This window comes from Equus przewalskii, chromosome X, assembly GCF_037783145.1.
Source record: "Equus przewalskii isolate Varuska chromosome X, EquPr2, whole genome shotgun sequence".
Classification (NCBI taxonomy): domain Eukaryota; kingdom Metazoa; phylum Chordata; class Mammalia; order Perissodactyla; family Equidae; genus Equus; species Equus przewalskii.
In genome coordinates this window covers 86,215,217-86,236,583 of record NC_091863.1, presented here as the reverse complement: position 1 = coordinate 86,236,583, position 21,367 = coordinate 86,215,217, and the positions used below count along the sequence as shown (strand labels likewise).

General features: G+C 34.5%; 1 protein-coding gene across 14 annotated transcripts in view; it reads left to right on the top strand.

Moving 5' to 3' along the window:
- Window positions 1–21,367, top strand: part of NUP62CL (nucleoporin 62 C-terminal like) — a 113,051-nt gene that overhangs the window by 66,330 nt on the left and 25,354 nt on the right. For 3 of the 14 annotated variants that reach the window (XM_070605164.1, XM_070605166.1, XM_070605165.1), the window contains 6 exons: window positions 2,891–3,047; window positions 11,999–12,149; window positions 12,407–12,456; window positions 12,600–12,734; window positions 14,465–14,576; window positions 18,055–18,121. In XM_070605164.1, coding sequence (XP_070461265.1) covers window positions 2,891–3,047; window positions 11,999–12,149; window positions 12,407–12,456; window positions 12,600–12,734; window positions 14,465–14,576; window positions 18,055–18,121 — 672 coding nt within the window. Of the gene's footprint in view, window positions 1–2,890; window positions 3,048–11,998; window positions 12,150–12,406; window positions 12,457–12,599; window positions 12,735–14,464; window positions 14,577–15,253; window positions 15,304–18,054; window positions 18,122–21,367 lie in introns of all 14 variants that reach the window. The other 11 variants (XM_070605167.1, XM_070605169.1, XM_070605168.1 and 8 more) reach the window with 5 other exon arrangements.

Here is a 21,367-nt window from a genome sequence, read left to right as displayed (position 1 = left end):
TTCACTATTTTGTGTAATGATTTTTAAGACTATCAGAATGAGAGTTATTTAAATGTAAATCCAAATTTAGTATGCAATTATTTTCTGTTTATAGAACTGGACTTCCCTTTTACTACACAGATAATGTCGAGTTGACTGTATTTAGATTAGACCAAGGTTGTAACTTGCAAAATCAGACTGTGATAGAACCTTCATTCTCAAATCCATTGCTTCTTTCAGTATTAATTGAAATATTATTGTGATTTGAATATTATCTCGTACACCAGAGCTAATTTATACCTTTTAAAAATAGCATAAAAATAAGGAACAAAGATAAATACTGTATATAAAGATTAAAATAATCATTCCTTTTTTATGACTCAGAATTCTTTTGTGTTTAGGCTGACAGGTCTTAATTTCCTGAAAGTGTCACAACATCTTTGGGGAGGTGTTTTGTTTGTCTGTTTAGCTTTATCTTTAGTGGTAGTGATGTTAGTTGCTTTTTTTGTTATAAAAAGCATATACACATGCATATATACATATATACATATATCACTCTCTCTAGAGAGAACAGTTTGGTGTTTATCTTTCCTGCCTTTTTTCCAAATGCGTACAGACACATATGACATTTATTTGTTTTACAAAAGTGGGATATATATATATTCACACAGACGCATACATGCACACATACACATACACGTAATCTTAGCATTTGCTGTTTTCTAAGTATATATCATCTTTGGATATCTGTCCATGTTAGGAAATACAGATTACTTTTTCTAAAAAAATCTTCTTTGGGTGAAGATAAGCTCCTTTACAAGAAGAATTTGTTTTTTTCTTAATTGTTTTTCTGTCTTGAATATAGTAGTTACACAGTGTTTGAATGAATTAATAAAGGGGGGGTTTGACAATGTCATTAATTTTCAGCATTTCTGGGGAAGGATTTCTTTTCAGATAAGACTTTTATTCTCAGATGAAGAACGTGATGACATATAGCTGTAAAGAATGCCACGTGGGAATCCAATCTGTAATCTCTCCAGTGTTTTGGGTGATAGTGACTCTAGGAGTCCTTTGTGATTGGGCATGGGCTTCCCTTGTGGTGCTCGTTCCACCCTCACAAAGGCTAACACAAAGAATGGCGGGAATTATTGTAAGGATCCTTGTGGCCAAAAGGGAAATGGAATCTTGTGGAAATCTAATACAGGTATTGTGGTGGCACTGAACTTTAAGGAAATTGAAAGTTGAGTTGTTTGAAAGGCTTTAGGGACCTCCTGAATCTAATATTGTATAAACATGATTCAGCTATTCTCCCTTTGTCTACTTCTTTTTTTAACTTCTCATTGGTTTCCTTACCTCTTTTTCTGCCTTACTGTTTAGCTTATTCTTAATTTGACTTACTCATCACTCCTTAATTCTACTTTGTGTTCTTCCTCTGTCAGTCCTTTCAACTTCCTCTGCCTATAGTCCTATTCTTTCTACACTTTTGGAAATACTTCCAAATTTCTGCTTAAAGTCTGATTCTTTCCATGTTTCTATCTACAGTCTGATTCTTTCCACAGTTCTAAATTTATGAAAATGAGATTCTGACCCATCTTATCCCTGTTTGGGGCTAGAGCTTTTTCTGCCAAACCCTCTCCTGGGCTGCCAGTAGCATATGGGATGCTTCCCATATTTCAGACGGCCACTCTTGTCCCAATCAACTGTGAACCAGGAGCAAAGGACAGAACTACTGGAGTAAAGAATGGGTGTTTGAGCCTGATCCTGCAGCGGGAACTGAGTAGTCCAGTTTCCCTTAGAATAGGCAGTGTATGTTGGCAGGTACCATGATTTATATATTTATCTAGTACAGCCATTAACCAGAAAAATATTGCTAATTGGGAAAGCAAGCCTAATGTAAAACAAACAATTGTGTACATGTTATAATATATTTTTATAACAAATTTCTTGTTACAGAAGCAGCATTTGCTAATTACAAAAACATTTGAAAATACAGAGAACCAAAAAGAAGAAAAGAAAACATTTCCAGTCCCCAGCAGCCACATTTTTATGTGCATTGTTCTCTAAGTGCTCAGTGTATAGAAAAACCCAAAAGTGCTATAGAAGTTCAGAAAACCAAGGGTTAACAGTGAGTAGGAGAGAAGTGACTGACAAACATGGGGAAGGACGAATGTGAGCTAGGCCATGAAGTATACTGAGGATTTCATCTACAGCGAGCAGGGCCTTCTAGTAGGGGTATGATAGAAAAAGACACGTAGGAGACAGGTCTGGGCTGTAGATTAAGCTTTGAGAGTCTTTTACCTAGTAAACTGGCAAAGATATATGCCTAGTATTTGCTATAATGTAGAAAAACAGGCACTCCTCCCCTTTTGATATGAATGTAAATTGGCAAAATCCTTTTGGTAGGGCAATTTGGCAAGAAATATTAAAATTTAGAGCATGCTGACCCTTTGATCCAGCAATTTCATTTCTGGGAATTAATTATGCAGATATATTCCACATAAGTATACGAAGCTATAGATGTATAGAGAGTTTGTGTAAGATTGCAATTATTCTTTCCTTGAACGTTTAGTAAAACTTACTAGTGAGGTCGTCTGGGTCTGGAGTTTTCTTTATGGAAAGAGTTTTGAGGATTGATTCAATTTCTTTAATGGTTATAGGTCTTTTCAGGTTGTAAATTTTATTTTCTTTTACGAAAATATCCAGAATTTTTAGTTCTTAGCAGGAAGGTTAGTTCAGATACCTGACCTGCCATGGATCACTTCATATTACAACAGCATTGAGTTCAAATCCACACAACTTGAGTTCAAATTCACATTTTAAAAAAATGCTTCTATAGATTTTATCCTGAATGCTCAAGGACTAAATAAAATGTTTCTCATTTCTTACTGACATTACACATTTTATTTTCCAGCTACAACGTCAACGACCACCACTACCACTGTCACCACCACCACCACTACTACAACCACCAGTGGCATTACCTTCAATTTAAAACCACTGTCATCAACTGGGATTAATAACACTGTCCCAGTCGGTAGTACTTCCATACCTTTTACTTCGACTGTTAAGTAAGCCTATTTATTTGAAAATTTATGTGAGTTTCATTTTATTTATCATGTGCAAGACATGATTTGCTTGTATAGCTTTAGAATAGTTTTTGAAAGTTAGGTATATGACTCAGAATTGAAGGGGCAGTTAGAGAAAGGATTTCTGTAGTTTAGGAAGTTGAACAATTAGCAGCACACCTTTGTCTTCTTCTTATCATTATAATACAATTATTACTATTACTAATAATAGCTAACATTTATTGTGTAATAATTATATGTTTAGCAATATGGCAGTGCTTTACAGACATCATATCATTTAATCCTCGCAATAAGCCTATGAGGTAAGTACTATTCTTGTTCCCATTTTATAGATGAGAAAACTGGAGCACATAAAAATTTTATAATCTGCCCCTGGTCACACACTTGGTAATGGTTGAGCCAGGATTAAAATTCAGACAGTTGAGCTCTACATCCTATATTCTTACAATCTATTCCATATTTCTCTCTAATTGTTCATTTTTTGAAATTAAACTTTATATTTTGAGATAATTATAGATTCACATGTACTTCTAAGAAATAATACAAAGTATTCTTTGTGTCCCTTTACCTAGTTTCTCCCAATAATAATGTCTTGGAATACTATACTACCATATCACATCCAGGATATTGACATTGATACAATCAAGATGTAGAACAGTCTCATCACCACAAGGATCCCTCCTGTTGCCCTTTTATAGCCATACCCACTACCCTCCCCTCCTTTCTCTGACCCCAGGCAACAATTAATCTGTTCTCCATTTCTATAATCTTGACATTTAAATAAACGATATACAGATAGACAAATGGAATCATATAGTATGCAATCTTTGGAGACTGAGTTTGTTTTAATAGGCATAATTCCTTGAGGTAAAGTCATGTGCATCAGTAGTTTGTTCTTTTTTCATTTCTGAGTAGTATTCCATGGTATTGTGGATGTACCATAGTTTATTTAACTATTCATTTGTTGATGCACATGACACCTAGGTTATTTCCAGTTTCTGGCTATTATGAATAAAGCTACTATGAACATTTACGTACAGGTATTTTGTGAACACAAGTCTCATTTCTCTGGGATAAATGCCCAAGAGCACAGTTGCTGGGGGGTATGGTCATTGCACCTTTATTTTTTTAAGATGCTGCCAAGTTCTTTTCCGCAGTGGCCATGTTACTCTACATGTCCAACAGCAAGGCGTGAGGGATCCAGCTTGTCCGCATTCTCGCCAGGATTTGGTGTTGTCACTATTTTGTATTTTAGGCCTTCTAATAGATATGAAGTGATATCTCATTGTGGTTTTAATTTGCATTTCCCTGCTGATTAATGATGTTGAACATCTTGTCATGTATTTGTCTGCCATCAGCATATTCTCTCTGGTGAAGTGTCTGTTCATGTCTTTTGTCCACTTTCTACTTGAATTTGTTTTTTTACTAAGTTTTGAGAATTTTATATATTCTAGATACCAGTCCTTTGTCAGATATGTGGTTTATAAATATTTTCTGTAACTCTATGACTTGACTTTCATCTTTTGTGCAAGGTATTTTGCCAAACAAAGAATTATAATTGATGAGGTCTAATTTATCAATTTTTCCTTTAATGGATCATGTTTTTAGTGTCAAGTTTAAGAGCTCTTTGTCTAACCATAGATCCCAAAGATTTTCTCCAGGTTTTTTTCCTAAAAGTTTTATAGTTTTATATTTTATGTGCAAGCTCTTGATCTATTTTGAGTTAATTTTTGTGTGAGGTATGAGTTTTAGATTGAGGTTCATCTTTTTGTCTATGGATGTCCAATTTTTCTAGCATCATTTGTTGAAAGACTGTCTTCCTCCATTGAATTGCTTTTGCACCTTTGTCAAAAATCAGTTGCATATATTTGTGTCAAATGCTTTTTCTGCCTCAATTGATACAATCTTTTAAGATTTTTCTTCTTTAGCTTGATGATATAGTGAATTATACTGATTGGTTTTCAAATGTTGAAACAGCCTTGCATATGTGGAATAAATTCCATTTGGTCATAGTATATGATTTTTTTATACATTTTTGGAATTGGTTTGCTAGTATTTTGTTTGAGGACTTTTGTATCTAAGTTCGTGAAAGTTATTGATGTGCTTCTTTTCTTTCTTCTTTTATTCTCTTTCGTTTTGATATGCAGATAATATAGCCTCATAAAATGATCTGGGAAGTATTCCCTTCTCTTCTGTTGTAGAGAAGAAATTGTGTCAAATTTGCGTTAATTTGTTAAATGTTTGGCAGAATTCTCCAGTGAAACCTCTGGGCCTGGATATTTCTTTTTTGGGAGCTTTTAAATTACAAATCAATTTCTTTAATACTTTTAGGACTATTCAGGTGATCTGTTTCATCTTCGATGAGTTTAGTAGTGTGTGATTTTCAAGGAATTGGTCTGTTTCTTCTAAATTTTCAAATTTATGAGCATAAAGTTGTTCAAAATATTCCCCTTTTGTCCTTTTGATAGCTGTAGTGATATTCTCTTGTTTCATTTCTGATATTGGTGATTTTTACCTTTCTTTTATCAATTTTATTGATCTTTTCTCAAAGAAGTAGTTTTTTTTTAAAGAGCATAACATTTATTTTATTTTTTTCCATTTTTTAAATTGAGGTGACATTGGTTTATAACATTATATAAATTTCAGGTGTACATCATTATATTTCATCTTTTGTATTCACCACCAAAAGTCTAGTTTCCATCCATCACTGTACAAATGTCTCCCTTTACCCACTTTCCCCTCCCCACCACTTCCCTTTCCCTCTGGTAACCACCAATCTATTCTCTGTATGTATGTGTTTGTTTCTGTTTTTTTATCTTCCACATATGAGTGAAATCATATGGTATGTGTGTTTCTCTGTCTGACTTATTTCATTTAGCATAATACCCTCCAAATCCATCCATGTTGACGCAAATGGCAAGATTTCATCTTTTTTATGGCTGAGTAGTATTCCATTGCACGTATATACCACATCTTTATCCATTCATCTGTTAATAGGCACTTCGATTATTTCCAAGTCTTGGCTATTGTGAATGCTGCAGTGAACATAGGGGTGCATATATCTTTTCAAATTAATGTTTTTGTGTTCTTTGGATAAACATTCAGGAGTAGGATAGCTGGATCATATGGTAGTTCTATTTTTAATTTTTTGAGGACTCTCCATACTGCTTTCCATAGTGGCTGCACCAATTTTCATTCCGACCAACGGTGTAGATGTGTTCCCTTTTCTCCACATCCTCTCCAACACTTATTTATTGTCTTTTTAATAATAGCCTTTCTGATGGACATGAGGTGATAACTCATGATTTTGATTTGCATTCTCTAGTAATTAATGATGATAAATATCTTTTCATGTGCCAGCTGGCCATCTGTATATCTTCTTTGGGAAAATGCCTGCTCAGATACTCTGTCCATTTTTTAATGGGGTGGGTTTTTTTTTATTGTTATTGAGTTGTATGAGTTCTTTATATATTGTGGATATTAACCACTTATTGGATATATGATTTGCAAATATCCCAATTGGTACATCTTTTCGTTTTGTTGATGATTTCCTTTGCTGTGCAGAAGCTTTTTACTTTGATGTAGTCCCAGTTGTTTATTTTTTCTTTTGTTTCATTTGCCTCAGGAGACAAATTCAAAAAGATATTTCTAAAATTGATATCACAGAGCATACAACCTCTATTTACTTCTAGGATTTTTATGGTTTCAGGTCTTACATTCAAGTCTTTAATCCATTTGGAGTTAATTTTTGTGTATGGTATAAGATAGTTCTTTTGCATGTGACTGTCCAGTTTTCCCAAGATCATTTATTAAAGAGTCTTTTCTTTCTCCATCGTATGTTCTTGGTTCCTTTGTCAAATATTAGCTGTCCAGAAATGTGTAGGTTTATTTCTGAGCTCTCAATTCTGTTTCATTGACCTGTGTGTCTGTTTTTCTGCCATGCTGTTTTGATTATTATAGCTTTGTAGTATACATTCAAATCAGAGAATGTGCTGCCTCCAGCTTTTTTCTTCTTTCTCAGGATTACTTTGGCTATTCGGGGTCTTTTGTCGTTCCACATAAGTTTTGCATTCTTTGTTCTATTTGCATGAAAAATGTTGGGATTTTGATAGGGATTGCATTGAATCTGTTGATTGCTTTAGGTAATGTGGACATTTTAACTATGTTAATTCTTCCAGTACATGAGCATGGAATATCTTTCTATTTCTTTGTGTCTTCTTCAGTTTCTTTCAAAAATTTCTTATCATTTTCAGTGTCCAAGTATTTCATCTTTTTGGTTAAATTTATTCCTAGGTTATTCTTTTTGCTGCAATTATAAATGTTATTGTATTCTTGATTTCTCTTTCTGCTGTTTTGTTATTAGTGTATAGAAATGCAACTGATTTTTGTATGTTGATTTTGTACCCTGTAACTTTACTGTATTTGTTCCTTATTTCCAGTAGCTATTTGGTAGATTCTTTAGGGTTTTCTATATATGAAAATCATGTCATCTCCAAATAGTGACAGTTTTACTTCAAAACTTTTGTTTCATTGATTATTCTCTATTGTTTTTACTTTCAATTTCATTGATATCTATTCATATTATTTCTTTCTTCTAGTTGCATTACATTACATTTTGCTCTTTTTTCTAGTTTTTTGAGGTATTTTTAGGTTATTGATTTGAGACCTTTCTTCTTTTATGTAAGCATTTAGTGCTATAAATATCCTCCTCACCACTGCATTAGCTGTGCACCACATATTCTGATCTGTTGTGTTTTCATTTTCATTCAATTCTATGTACTGAATTTTTTCTTTTTGCAAATTCTTCTTTGACCTGTAGGTTATTTAGACGTGTGTTGTTTAATTTCCAAGTCTTTGGAGATTTTCTTGTTTTCTTTCTGTATCGATTTCTAGTTTGATTCCATTATGGTTGGAGAACATGTTCTGTATAATTTCTGTTCTTTTATATTTATTCAGATTTATTTTATGATAATGATATAGTCTTTCTTGGTGACTGTTCCATAGGCACCTGAAAGTAGTGTTTTCTGCTGTTGGGTAGAGTGTTCTATATGTGATTACATCCTGTTGCTTCATTGTATTTTCAGATCTGTATCCTTGCAGTTTTTTTTTCTAATGCTTCTTTCAGTTGTGAAGCATGGTTTTTTGAAGTCCCCAATTGTTATTGTGGGTTTGTTTATTTCTCTCTTTAGCTCTGTCAGTTTACTTTATGTATTTTGAGGCTCTGCTATTTGGTTGCCTACATGTTTAGGATTAATGGCCATCCTGGTGGTTTGACGCCTTTATCATCATGTGATGTCCCTCTTTGGCTCTGGTAATTTTCTCTGCTCTGAAATCAACTTTATGTGACATTAATGTAGCCATTCTTTTTAAAAGTTAATCTTGCATGTATGTCTTTTCCCTTTGTTTTACTTTCAACCTATCTGTGTCCTTGTATTTGAAGTCAGTTTCTTGTAGACAGCATATTGATGGATCATAATTTTTATCTACTCTGCCAATCTCTGTTTAGTTGGTATATTTAGCACATTTACATTTCAGGTAATTATTGATGTTAGTGCTTAAGTCTGCCACTTTATTATTTAGTTTTTGTTTGTTACCCCTGTTTTTGGTTTTCTGTTTCTTTTTTTTTCTTTTTTAGCCTTCCTGTGGGTTATTCAAACATTTTTTAGGGTTCCATCTTGTTCTGTTTATAGTGTTTCTGAGTACATTGGTTTGTATAGTTTTCTTACTAGTTGCTCTATGTATTACAATATACATACATTTCTTAAAACAGTCAGACATATTGACATTTTATCACTTTGAATGAAGTGTAGAAACCTTACTTCCATTTAGTTTCCTTTACTCTTCTTACTTATTTTTTTTTTTTGAGGAAGATTAGCCCTGAGATAACTGCTGCCAATCTTCCTCTTTTTGCTGAGGAAGACTGGCCCTGAGCTAACATCCATGCCCATCTTCCCCTACTTTATATGTGGGATGCCTACCACAGCATGGTGTGCCAAGCGGTGCCATGTCTGCATCTGGGATCCAGACTCACGAACCCCAGGCTGCCGAAGCAGAATGTACACACTTAACTGCTGTGCCACTGGGCCGGCCCCTACTCTTCTTACTTTTGAAGTATAATTGTCTCAAGTATTTCCTCCATCTACATCGAACACCACATTATGTGGTGGTATATTTTTTGCTTCAAACATCAAATATTATTTTAAAAACTCATGTGAAGTAGAATAGTCTGTTATATTTTACCCTTTTTATCCATTTTGATCTTCTTTCCTTTATGAAGTTCCAATCCTTCTTCTGTTTTCATTTTCTTTCTCTTTAGCCAATCTTCAAGGGTAGGTTTGCTAGCAACAATTTCTCTTAGGTTTACTTTGCATGAGACTATCTTTATTTTCCCTTCACTTCTGAAGGACATTTTTACCAGATATGGAAGTTGTGGTCAACTTTTTTTCTTTCTGTACTTGAAGAATGTTGTGAAAATTCCTTTTAGCCTCCATGGTTTAAAATGAAAAATCTGCTGTCATTCGAATTGATGTTCCCTTTTAAATAATGTGTTGTTTCTCTCTGGCTGCTTTCAAGATTTTTTCTATTTTGGTCTTTAGGGTTCAGAAATTTAACTATTGTGTGTCTTAGTGTAGATTTCTTTGAATTATTCTGTTTGGCATTTGCTCAGCTTCTTGAATCTGTAGGTTTACATTTTTTGCTAAATTTCAAAAGTTTTCACCTTTATTTTTCAGAATACTTTTTCAATCCCATTCTTTCTTTTCCTCTCTAACATACCATCCTCCAATGAAACGAATGTTACCTCTTTTATTACTGTCCTCCAGATCCTTGAGGAATTTTTTTCTTTTTTTGTGCATATTTTCTCTCTGCTATTCTGTAAATTCTGTTGGTCTATCCTCAAGTTCACTAATTCTGTCCTCTGTCATCTCCACTCTAGTATCAAACCCTTCAAAGGAGCTTTTTATTTGTTATTTTGTTTTTCAGTTCTCTTATTTTCATTTGATTATTTCTTGTACCTTCTGTTTCTTTGCTGATGTTTTCTATTTTTCATTTGTTTTTAGAGAATTCTTAACGGCTTGTTGGAACATTTTTTGATGGTTGCTTTAAAATATGTTTCAGATGATTCCAACATCTGATACCTCTCAATGTTGGAGGCTGTGGATTGTCTTTTCTCTCTCTTTTTTTTGGGGGGGCAAGGAAGATTGGCCCTGAGCTAACATCTGTGTCAGTCTTTCTCTATTTTTTGTCTGTGGGACGCCACCATAGTGTGGCTTGATGAGCATTGTGCAGATCTGTGCCCAGCATCCGAACCTGCGAACCCTGAGCTGCCAAAGTGGAGCACATGAACTTAACCACTGTGCCACTGGGCCAGCCCCTGTCTTTTTTCTTCTGAGTTGTGATTTTCCTGGTTCTTGATATGACAGATGATTTTCAGTTGTATCCTGAACATTTTGTCTGTTATGTTAGGAGAGTCTGGATCCTATTTAAATCTTCTTTTTTCATCAAGTAATCCTTTTGTTGAAAGTGTAGTGCAAAGATTGGTTGCATTTGTATGTCCAGCTTCCCACTGGACCCTGCCCATATCACCCCAGCAAAAATGGAGCACTTTCGCACACTGCCTCAATGCAGATGAATGGTGTGGAAGTTAAAGATAGAGAAGGTAAAAAGATATTCTCAGCTCCCTCCTCAGCTCTACTGACTCATTCTCTATGAAAGTGGGTCAATGAATCATGCCATTTCATTGCCTCTAAGTGAGGATGTAAGCCCAGCTCCCAGCTGGGCCCTCAGGACCCCAGAACGAAGTGAAGTAGGGGACTACCTCTTACTGTTTAGTTGCTGCAGAGTGGAGGTAGAATTGCAGCTTCGTTTTGGACCCCGCTGATACAAGAGGAGGGTGGAAGCAGGATGTCAACTATACCTCATAGCACTTCATTCAGCCTTGTTGATGCTGGGTTGGTATAGAAACTTAGCTCCCTACTTGGCCTCCCTGACATGGGCTCTGGGGAGAAGGGGGACAGGGTGCTGACTAGCCCTGCTTTTCCCTGCCTTGTTCAGTCTGGCTTTTTCCAGTGGGTGTGAGGTTAAGCTTTTCTCTAAGCCTTACTGATACCAGGGATGGTGGAAAGTGGAGTCCTTACTAGCCCCAACTTGATCTACCTTGTTTAGTCTCAATGATGCCAGGTAGATATAACGGTTAGCTGCCCATTGGATCCCACTGACACTGAAGCCCAATGTAACTCCATCTCATTCTGCCTTATTAAGTTTTGTTGCTGCTGGGTGGTGATTTAGGTTCAGCTTTTCAGTGGACTTCACTAACAGTACCCTGGAGGGGAAATTAGACCACTGCCTGCCTCTGCTGGGTAGGAAATTGATGATGACCTCTCTGCCAAGCTCTGCTGACACTGCCCCAGCAGAGGAATCAGAGCATTGCCTGATTGTGGGATGGAAAATCAGCTACCTGCTCAGTCTTTTGATACCACCTGGCAGGGAAATCAGAATTCTGCTTGGTTCTGCCCGGTGGGGGATGGAACATCAGCTTGCCTACTCTGTTTCATGGATACTGCTTAGACAAGGAATGGATCACTTTGACTAAGCGCTGCGAGGAGAGGGAAACCTACTTCTTTGGACACGTGCACCCAGAATGGAGCTTCCATCATGCTGAGCTGAAAGGGAAGGAAAGGAGCAGGTTGTGGTATGGACTTTAGATGTTCTTACTGAGATTTAGTAGATTTATTAATAAATCTTTCTTTATTTGCTGTATTCCCTTAGGATAATTTCCAGAGAATTTGGTTGTTTTTAAAATAATCTTTACCAGTTATGGTGGTTTTGTTGGGGAGCATGTCTGCTCGTGTGCTATTTTCATCTCTAAGTCCTCCTATATTATTCATTTAAAAAATCTGATCATACTTTTAAAAGTATAGCATCCTTTTTTATAGTGCAATCATGACTCCTGTGATGACGTATGGTCAGCTGGATGGTCTAATAAACAAATGGAGCCTTGAGTTAGAGGATCAAGAGAATCACTTTCTTTACCAGGCCGCCCAGGTCAATGATCGGGACCATACATTGATTGAGAATGGTGAGAAGGTAAAAAGATATTTTAATTAATCTACCTGCATTCCACACGTATTTTCAGATGAACACAAGAGAATAGACCTGTGTTTTGTGGTTAACTTTCTATTCTAGTGTTGGTAAGCAGCTTAAAAATATTTTCCATAGGCAATAAGTACCTTGAATTAAGAAATATTTCATACTTGAAGTATATGTGAGAAAATTAATATTATTTTTAAATGACAATATAAATTCAGATATTTATATTATTATATTCTTATTTTTCTTTATAGATTATTACTTTAAATGGAGAAGTGGAAAAAGCGAAACTGGATCAGCAAAGGTAGAACCTTAGATTCCCTGGGATGAAAGATTAAAGATCTATCTCTTTGTCTAGTTTTATTTCTCCTTGTTGTAATTTATTGACATTTGTTTTGTCACTCCAAATTCCTTTCATCAGCCCTTCTCTTGACTTGTTTTTGTCAGGCTGGAACAAGAATTGGATTTTATCCTGTCACAGCAGAAGGAACTAGAAGATTTCTTGACCCCTGTAGAGGAGTCTGTGAAGGACCAGAGTAGGTCTGATTTTTTCCTGCCTGCAGATGAGGACTGTAAGAGGACGTAAGTAACTGAATAAAGATCAAGGAATGGGGCAGGACTTAGCTGCTATAAAAAGGGAAGAAATGGAATTGAAAGGCAGGGAGTAACTAGTAGAAAAGGACAAGTTCTTATAGTTGCCATTTATCAACTCATTTTGACTTTTTTCTGTTTATCTTTCCAGGATGCTTGAAAATGAAGTAATCATTCTGGCAATTTTGTTTTATAGCATTTTGTACACTGTTATTAATCTCAAGCTTATACATGGCCACTGTAAAGTTTTTATATTTGTCAAGTTTGTTCTTAAATTAGAAATACAAATTTTATGTGTGTGGTGTCATAGTATTGTGGGATATTTATGGTCTCCTATTTATATTGACTCTTTTAAACCTAATGTTCATGCAATTGCTTCAGTGATAAATCATTTGCTATTTTAAAGGTAATTTGTTAATCTGGGGACAAACTGCATAGCTTTCAAAAATTGAATGATTTTGTCAATGTCTTGGGCTGGATATATTTTATGTGTGTGTGATCCAGTCTTTACCCTTGCTTGATGCATTGCCAAATGTTCCCACAGTAACTTTATCTCTCTGGAACTGAGATTTGGTAATCAGGCCAAATTATAAACTTTTGTTAGGAGAACTTCTATAAATGTGCTACATAAACTAGATTAAGACTAAATCGGTCTCATTTTATCAATGGCTTATTAGTGAGCTAAGATTGAGCTTATTTTTTGAAAGGCTTGCAAGTTAACTTTTTTGCAGTTGCATTAAATGTGGAAAGTATAGCTAATCTATATGGACCCTAGTTCTGTTTCTGCTCTTGTATTTCAGCCATGGTGAATTTTTGTTTTTTCATTGCTTTCTCATTTTTTTGGAAACTTATAGGATTATGTTTTTGGCCATGAGATCCTAACTGTAGTTTGAAGGAATAATTGAAACATTAGTCCCTTTCCAGTTGCTTTTATGTAGCTGCATTTATACTGTGATGAAATCTTTACCAGAATCTTCAACAATCTAGGCAACCAATTACCTATAAGTACTTTGGGACAGAAACACAGTAGATAGTTATCAATAAATCTGAATCCTTTAATCCTTATAGACATTAAGGTTGAAAAACCCTCTGGTTACTTTGATTTTCATAAACATATTCCTTGATTAGGTTAAATGAGAGTGTGTGTGTGTATGTGTGTGTGTGTAAATAGTTTGGGTGGAAGTCTTGAAAATTTAGCCAACTCATCAGTTTGTTGTGAACTTAGCAGATTTGTCTGCCTTTGGTTATTGTGAATCTCATTTCTCAAAATGTATTTTGTTGAATGATGGAGTATTTATATAAGATTTTACTTTGAAAACTTATATGTTCAAAATCATTGAAGACATCTCAACACTTATTTAACTATTGCTAAACACCAATAACTTCTCATATGTCTAAATGTCCTCTGGGTTTTTTGACACCTAAAACGAGTTCCTTTGCTTCAGAGCTCCCCAGAACGTTATCCGGAGAGTAAATAGGTGACTGTAAAAATGGCAAGGTGGACAAAAGCCTTCACCTATGGAGTCTTTTTTGAATATGGTAATAATAAGGTCATGAATGCTCCATCCATAAAAATGTGCCATTAGTCATGACTGAGACCCACTGAGAAGGTAGGGGAATTGGGGAAAATCCAGTTGGCAGTATCCTTTTTGTATATAAGTAACAATACACAGTAGATAAAACATTTCTTGTTAATCCGTTTATTTCACCTGCCTTTTCAGTTACAAATTCGCAGGAAATATAGATCCTCAGCTGAAACGAATGGCCCAAGATCTCAAGGACGTTATTGAGCGCCTGAATACATTTGGAAATCTTGCTGGCACTACTGACCCGGTATGTTAACTGCTTTATCTGTTTAGACAACCAAGATTTAGTATGAAATAGAATTCTGTGGTTCCTTTAGTCACCTTCTCCTGTCCTCTATAGTGCTCTTTACCTACCTCTAGAGATATGAAGCTCTTGGGTGTAGTTAGCGTGACAGGAAATATTTAAGGACAGAAAAGGTGGTGAGTTTTTTGTGCTCATTCCCGGAAGGGTGAAAAAATGACTTTCCTCCCTACATTTTCAGGGTTTTCTCTCTGTTCTTCACTTAACTAAGTATGCCCCTGTACTTATTTTTCTGTTCACTTACTCATTAGCTAGTTCATTCTTCCTTTTACATATTTATCTATATATTCATATAACTGTGAGTGTATATGTTTGAGTCTGTTACGTATATTCAGGCAGTCCTTAATTTATGATTAGGTTATATCTTAAAAGTTTGATAAGTCCAGTATTTGAGACTTAAAATATATTTTTCCATGGAAATTTTGTTAAATATGGTTATTAGGTTTCCACCTGCCTCATAGGATCCTGCTTAACTCATGATGTCATGGGGAAATACAGCCAAGGCTCCAGTTAGAGAGTTGAGACGTTTTGAATTAATTTGGCAGTAAGAAAGGATTGTTTTTTTCTCCTTTATCGATATTAATTAAAGAGCTTATTTCCTCTGTCTTTCCCTATTGTGTTAGCAGCTAGATGGAGCCCTCCTTTTCCCCACTCCTACTCCATGGCAGTAATGGTAAGAGGAATCTCCCATTGTGGGAGCTCCCATTGTACTTTCTATCAGTTGATTATAATTAGGAGTGGGACCAGGATCTTGGTAGTTGAGGATGAATGATAATATATAAGTGGTGATTTTTCTTTAGTAAGCTCTTTGTCTGATTATATACAGATAGTTTTTTACCTACATACATATTACTAACTTTTTAAATTATGAGACACCACAGTATACTTGAGAAAGCATTCGAGTTTTATTTAAGTCACTTAATCTCTCTGGGTCTTGGCTCCTTCTTTTTCAAATTGTCAAGGTTGGACTAAAGGATCTTGAAGTCCTCTCCAGCTATAAAAATTATGCCATTCTCTACTTTGGGTGAATCTAGAGTTGAACAAAGACAAATATAAATTAGTCTGGGATTATCCATGCTACCATCTCCCTGTGTTCACACAGGTTATCAAAAGCTGACAAAATATAGATTTTCTCTTTAATGAATATTAGATCACCATGTAACTCCAAAATTCAAAATTGTTTTGCTGTATAGAATTTTGATGCATAGATAAATTCATGCAGATTTAAACATGAAGCAGAGCTGGTGTCTAGTCTCTCTGTGCTAAAAATAGATGAGATGCGTTCTGAACAGAGTAAGTAAAAGGAGACTGTAATCCTATCCTTGTCTTTTTTCTCTACGTAGCCTTGAATTGTTTTATTTTAGTAGTGGAGAGCAAATGGTTTGAGCCTTTGTTTTTGTTTTTCCTGGCAAGGGTGATTGAGATGTTTAAGATGAGTGAATGAAAGGATAATTGCTGCTTGATAGCAGGACAAAAGAAGCAAGAGATCAGCAACAATTCTTTGCTTTCCTCAGATAACATAAATCATTGGACAGGAAGCAGAGAAAACATTTACTGAACAATAATATTCTTGTAGATAATTTATTGTAACCGGATCAACAAAGGTTCATTACTGTGGGCCATTCACCAGGGTGGAAAAATAGCAACTATGTTCAACAGCATTCATGATGATGGGATTTGCCTGTTTATTTTTACCTTTTTTGAGGGGAAGTAGAAGAGAGTACTTAATATCTAAAATTTCTGTTAAGCAAGTCCATATTATGGTGTATGATATTTAGTCACATTTTCTTACAAAAATTCATTCTTCCTACTATGTTACATTTTTATATGGTGTATGGAATACACTAAATTTGCTGTTTTTATTACATTCTGTTCTTTCAGGTGTGGTGACATTTTCATTTCCTCCTATTTTCAGTATTATCCTGGAGTTTGCTAGAAAACTCATCAAAAGTGTTCTAAAATTTTTTAAATGTTTAATATTTTTGTTACAAAGTTAATACATATACTTATTCAACGTATTAAGCTTGGAAAATATGGGTATCTGTAAAGAAAATTAAATCACTTATATTACCAGTACTCTGCTAATATATTAGTGTATTTCTTTCAAGTCTGTTTGCTGTGCCAGTAGAAATATTTCTTTTGTTATAAATAGCATTGGAAACATACCTATATAAAGTTTTGTATTCTATCTTCATTTAATATTCTTTCATGGTGTTTTCCCTAAATTTTAACCATTCTTGAAAACATGGCTTTAATGACTCTATAATATTTCATTAGAGATGACTTTATAAATAAAACATTTAATCATGTTTTTATTGTTGGAGACATTGTTTCCAATTTTTTGTCATTATAAAATTGCCCTATAATAACCAGTTGTCTTTAGGCTTGATTATTTCCTCTGGATAGCTTCCTAGAAGTAGAATATACTGAGTTAAAAGATATGAATATTTGAAGACTTTTCATATATATTGTAAAAATTTACATTTTGAAGAGTTGAGTCAATTTATATTAGTATAGGTTGTATATAAATGTACCTGTTTTCCCATGCACTTGACTACTGAGTATTAACATTTATTGAAAATTGCTGATTTGGAAATCTTGCCATTTGTGACAGCATGAATGGATCTTTAGGGCATTATGCTAAGTGAAATAAGTCAGACGGAGAAAGACAAATATCATATGATCTCACTTATATGTGGAATTTAATAACAAAAGCAAACAAAAAGACAAGCTTGTAGATACAGAGAACAGATTGGTGATTGCCAGAGGTAGAGAGCAGGCAGTGGGTGAAATGGGTGAAGGGAGTCAAATGGTACAAACTTCTAGTTATAAAATAAATAATCATGGGCATGTAATCTACAGCATGGTGACTATAGTTAGTAATACTGTATTGCATATTTGAAAATTGTTGAGAGTAGATCTTAAAAGTCTTCATCACAAGAAAAAAAAATTTTTCAACTATGTGTGGTGATGGACATTAACTAGATTTATCGTGGTGGTCATTTTGTAATATACACAAATATCAAATCATTATGTTGTACACCTGAAACTAGTATGATGTTATATGTCAGTTATACCTCAATAAAAAAATTGCTTATTTCGTTGACAAAAAGTAATATTTTAAATTTTTGTGTGAATTTCTTGTAAAATGTCTCAATATTCTTTCTTTATTTTTGTGCTGTAGTAGTCAGTCTTTTACTGAATTGTAGGAATCAAATTCTTTACAATACAAAATAATTAGATTGAACTAATATATAGATGTAATGAATATTACAAATATAAAATAGCAAGAAAAAGCCATTAATATTTAGTACATTCCCAGTCAATTTATTATGAGAAGAAATAAAAAGTCCCTTCGTAATTTCAATTTTCTATTTACCGTATCAGAATAATCACAATCTAAAAATCTTGTGTATGTTTTTAGCTCCAGCAGATCTGCAAAGTTCTGAATGCTCATGTGGACTCTCTACAGTGGATTAATCAGAATTCAGGTGGGAGTTTATTTGTACACCAAGCTATCTGTATAGCAAGTAGAAAATGTGAGACCAGTCAGGTTTTGTGCCCCAAGACCACACTCAAATAATAGCTCAGTTGTAGGAGTGTTGCTTAACTCATGGTATGTCTACATTAGTTCTGAAGAGCTATAATTGCTTATTTTTATAAAGTGAAACACAGGAAAGATAAATTAGAAACTAATGAAAATAGGGGGTGTATAGGAATGAAGTGGAGGAGATAAGGATAGAAGCAGGACTTCTCTGAGTATACCTTTTGATACAGTTTTGACTTTTGGACCATATAAAAGTTTAAATACTCAAAAATTAAAATTAAACCAAAAATAATGGGAAGAAAGACAAATGGTAATATTGCATATGACCTAAAACCGAACAAAGCTGTGTAACTAATTTATAACATAATCATGCATTTCAGATAACTTTTGAACATAGTGATCTTGATGGTACATCCTCATGAGGATGTAATCTTAAGGATAAAAAGAACTGCAAAGAAATCTTAAACTTTCTTAATAAGTTTATTGTTAGTTTCAGAATTATAATATATATGGCATAATAATATTACTGCCCTTTTATATATAGGAGGATACAGCAAATGCATATTCTAATAATGAAAAACAAAGATTTTCATTGAAAGATAAAGGAAATCTATTTTTCCTTTCCTTCTTTTATATTAATATTATAAATTTGAACTGCAAAATATCAGTATGAATTCCTCTCCTCTTGTTCTGTACATGGAAAGGGCCAAGAAGCAATGGCAGACTCCCCAGTAGCAATCAGCACATCTGGCACCTAAATCTTGGTTTCCAAATACCATTCCTGTTAAAAGAAACCAAGGCTTCTTGGGGAAATAACTGATCTCGGGTCTCAGGCAGGAAATGTACAGGGTGAGTTTGGGACTTTATATGCCAGAAAACAAAGATTGTTCAAAGACTAATGAGGTTATATCAGGAGACAAGATTGTGTTTGAATGGTCTTCTATTTGCTAAATTAGGATGGTTCAAACATTAGAAAGAATAATGACAGTAATAGATTATAGTACACTGATGGGGGGGGCGGGAACCGGTGAGTCCACAGTGATACTCCAACAAAAAAGAGAGAAACGGGAGGTCCTTTATAGAAACATGCCAGCTAGTAATTGTAGAAGGAATGATAGAATGAGAGAACCACCATTAAAAAGTTTTCAAAAGAGCACTTTTATTAAGCTTCCCCTGATCTTGGATACCCCACTTCATTTATAAAATCTTTCAACTGTCAGTTATTTCTTGGAAGAAAAAATATGCTAGCAGTAAATGGACCAAATAAAGCTTACAAGTTACTGAGTTATTGTTTCAAAAAGCAGTTTTATTGAGGTATAATTTACATACCATAAATTTCACCCATTTTAATTGTACAATTTGATGAGAAAGTCACCATTTTGCAGCCCCAGCATAATGACTGATTCAGGCAAGGGTCATCAATGAATGCTAAAACCACTGAGTTTAAGATTTTTGGGGAACAGGATATTTATATGATCTCAAAAGTATCACTCCACAGATTAGTTAAAAATTACAAAGGAGAAAATGTACCTTTATCACAGAGCTGTCTGACAAGTACAATTTTAATCAAGTGATCAAATTTAATATCACCAATAGTGGGATAACTTGACACTGTGTGCCTCTTGATCGACGTGATAAAACATACACAATGTCACGTATGTAGTATTCTTACCAAAAATATTTAACCTGAAGCTAACCATAGGAAAATAATCAGACATTCTATGTATGAGACATTCTGAAAGATAATTGGCTTGCACTCTTCAAAAGTCAGTCATGGGAAGCAAAAAAATTAAAAACAAAAAAAATTAAGGAGATTATCTTAGATTAAAAGTAACATAATCAAGTTACCATCTTAACTTTGATTGGATACTGGATCAAAACCAAGAAGATATTATTTTGAACAATTGGGGAAATTAAATATGGACTATATATTAAGTTATATTAAGGAATTTTATTATTTTCCTATGTGTGTTATTGTGGTTATGTAGGAAAATATCTTTTAAGTAATTTTATTGGGATTATAACAGTTTATAACATTGTGTAATTTCGGGTGTATGCTATTATTTGTCAATTCCTGAATATACTTCTTTGTGCTCACCCCCAGTAGTCTAATTTTTATCCATCACCATACATTTGTGCCCTTTTGTCCCTTTTGCCCACCCCCTAACCCTCTCCCCCTCTGGTAACCACTAATCTGTTCTCTTTATCCACGTATTTGTTATCTTCCACATGAGTGAAATTACGCAGTATTTGTCTTTCTCTGTCTGGCTTGTTTCACTTAACATCATACCCTTCAGGTCCATCCGTGTTGTTGCAAATGGGACGATTTTGTCTTTTTTTATGGCTGAGTAGCATTCCATTGTATATATATACAACATCTTCTTTATCCATGCACCTGCAGAAGGGAACTTTGTTGCTTCCACATCCTAGCTATTGTGAATAATGCTGCAATGAACATAGGGGTGCATAAATCACTTTGGATCATTGGTTTCAAGTTGTTTGGATAAATACCCAGTCATGGGATAGCTGGATCATATGGTATTTCTATTTTTAATTTTTTGAGAAATCTCCACACTGTTTTCCGTAGCGGCTGCACCAGCTTGCATTCCCACCAGCAGTGTATGAGGGTTCCCTTTTCTCCACATCCTCTCTAACATTTGTTGTTTTTTGTCTTGGTAATTATAGCCATTCTGACTGGTGTAAGGTGATATCTCATTGTAGTTTTGATTTGCATTTCCCTAATAATTAGTGATGTTGAGCATCATTTCATGTGTCTGTTGGCCATCTGTGTATCTTCCTTGGAAAAATGTCTGTTCATGTCCTTTGCCCATTTTTTGATCGGGTTGTTTGGTATTTTGTTGTTGAGTTGTATGAGTTCTTTATATATTTTGGAGATCAACCCCGTGTCTGATAAATGTTTTGTGAATATTTTCTCCCAGTTGGTGGGTTGTCTTTCCATTTTGTTCATGGTTTCCTTTGCTTTTCAGAAGCTTTTTAGTCTGATGTAGTCCCCCATTTGTTAACTTTTTCTTTTGTTTCCCTTGCCTGAGTAGACAGGATGTTCAAAAAGATGTTATTAAGACCAATGTCAAAGCGTGTACTGTCTATATTTTCTTCTGGGAGTTTTATGATTTCAGGTCTTACATTCAAATCTTTAATCCATTTTGACTTTTAACTTTTGTGTATGGTG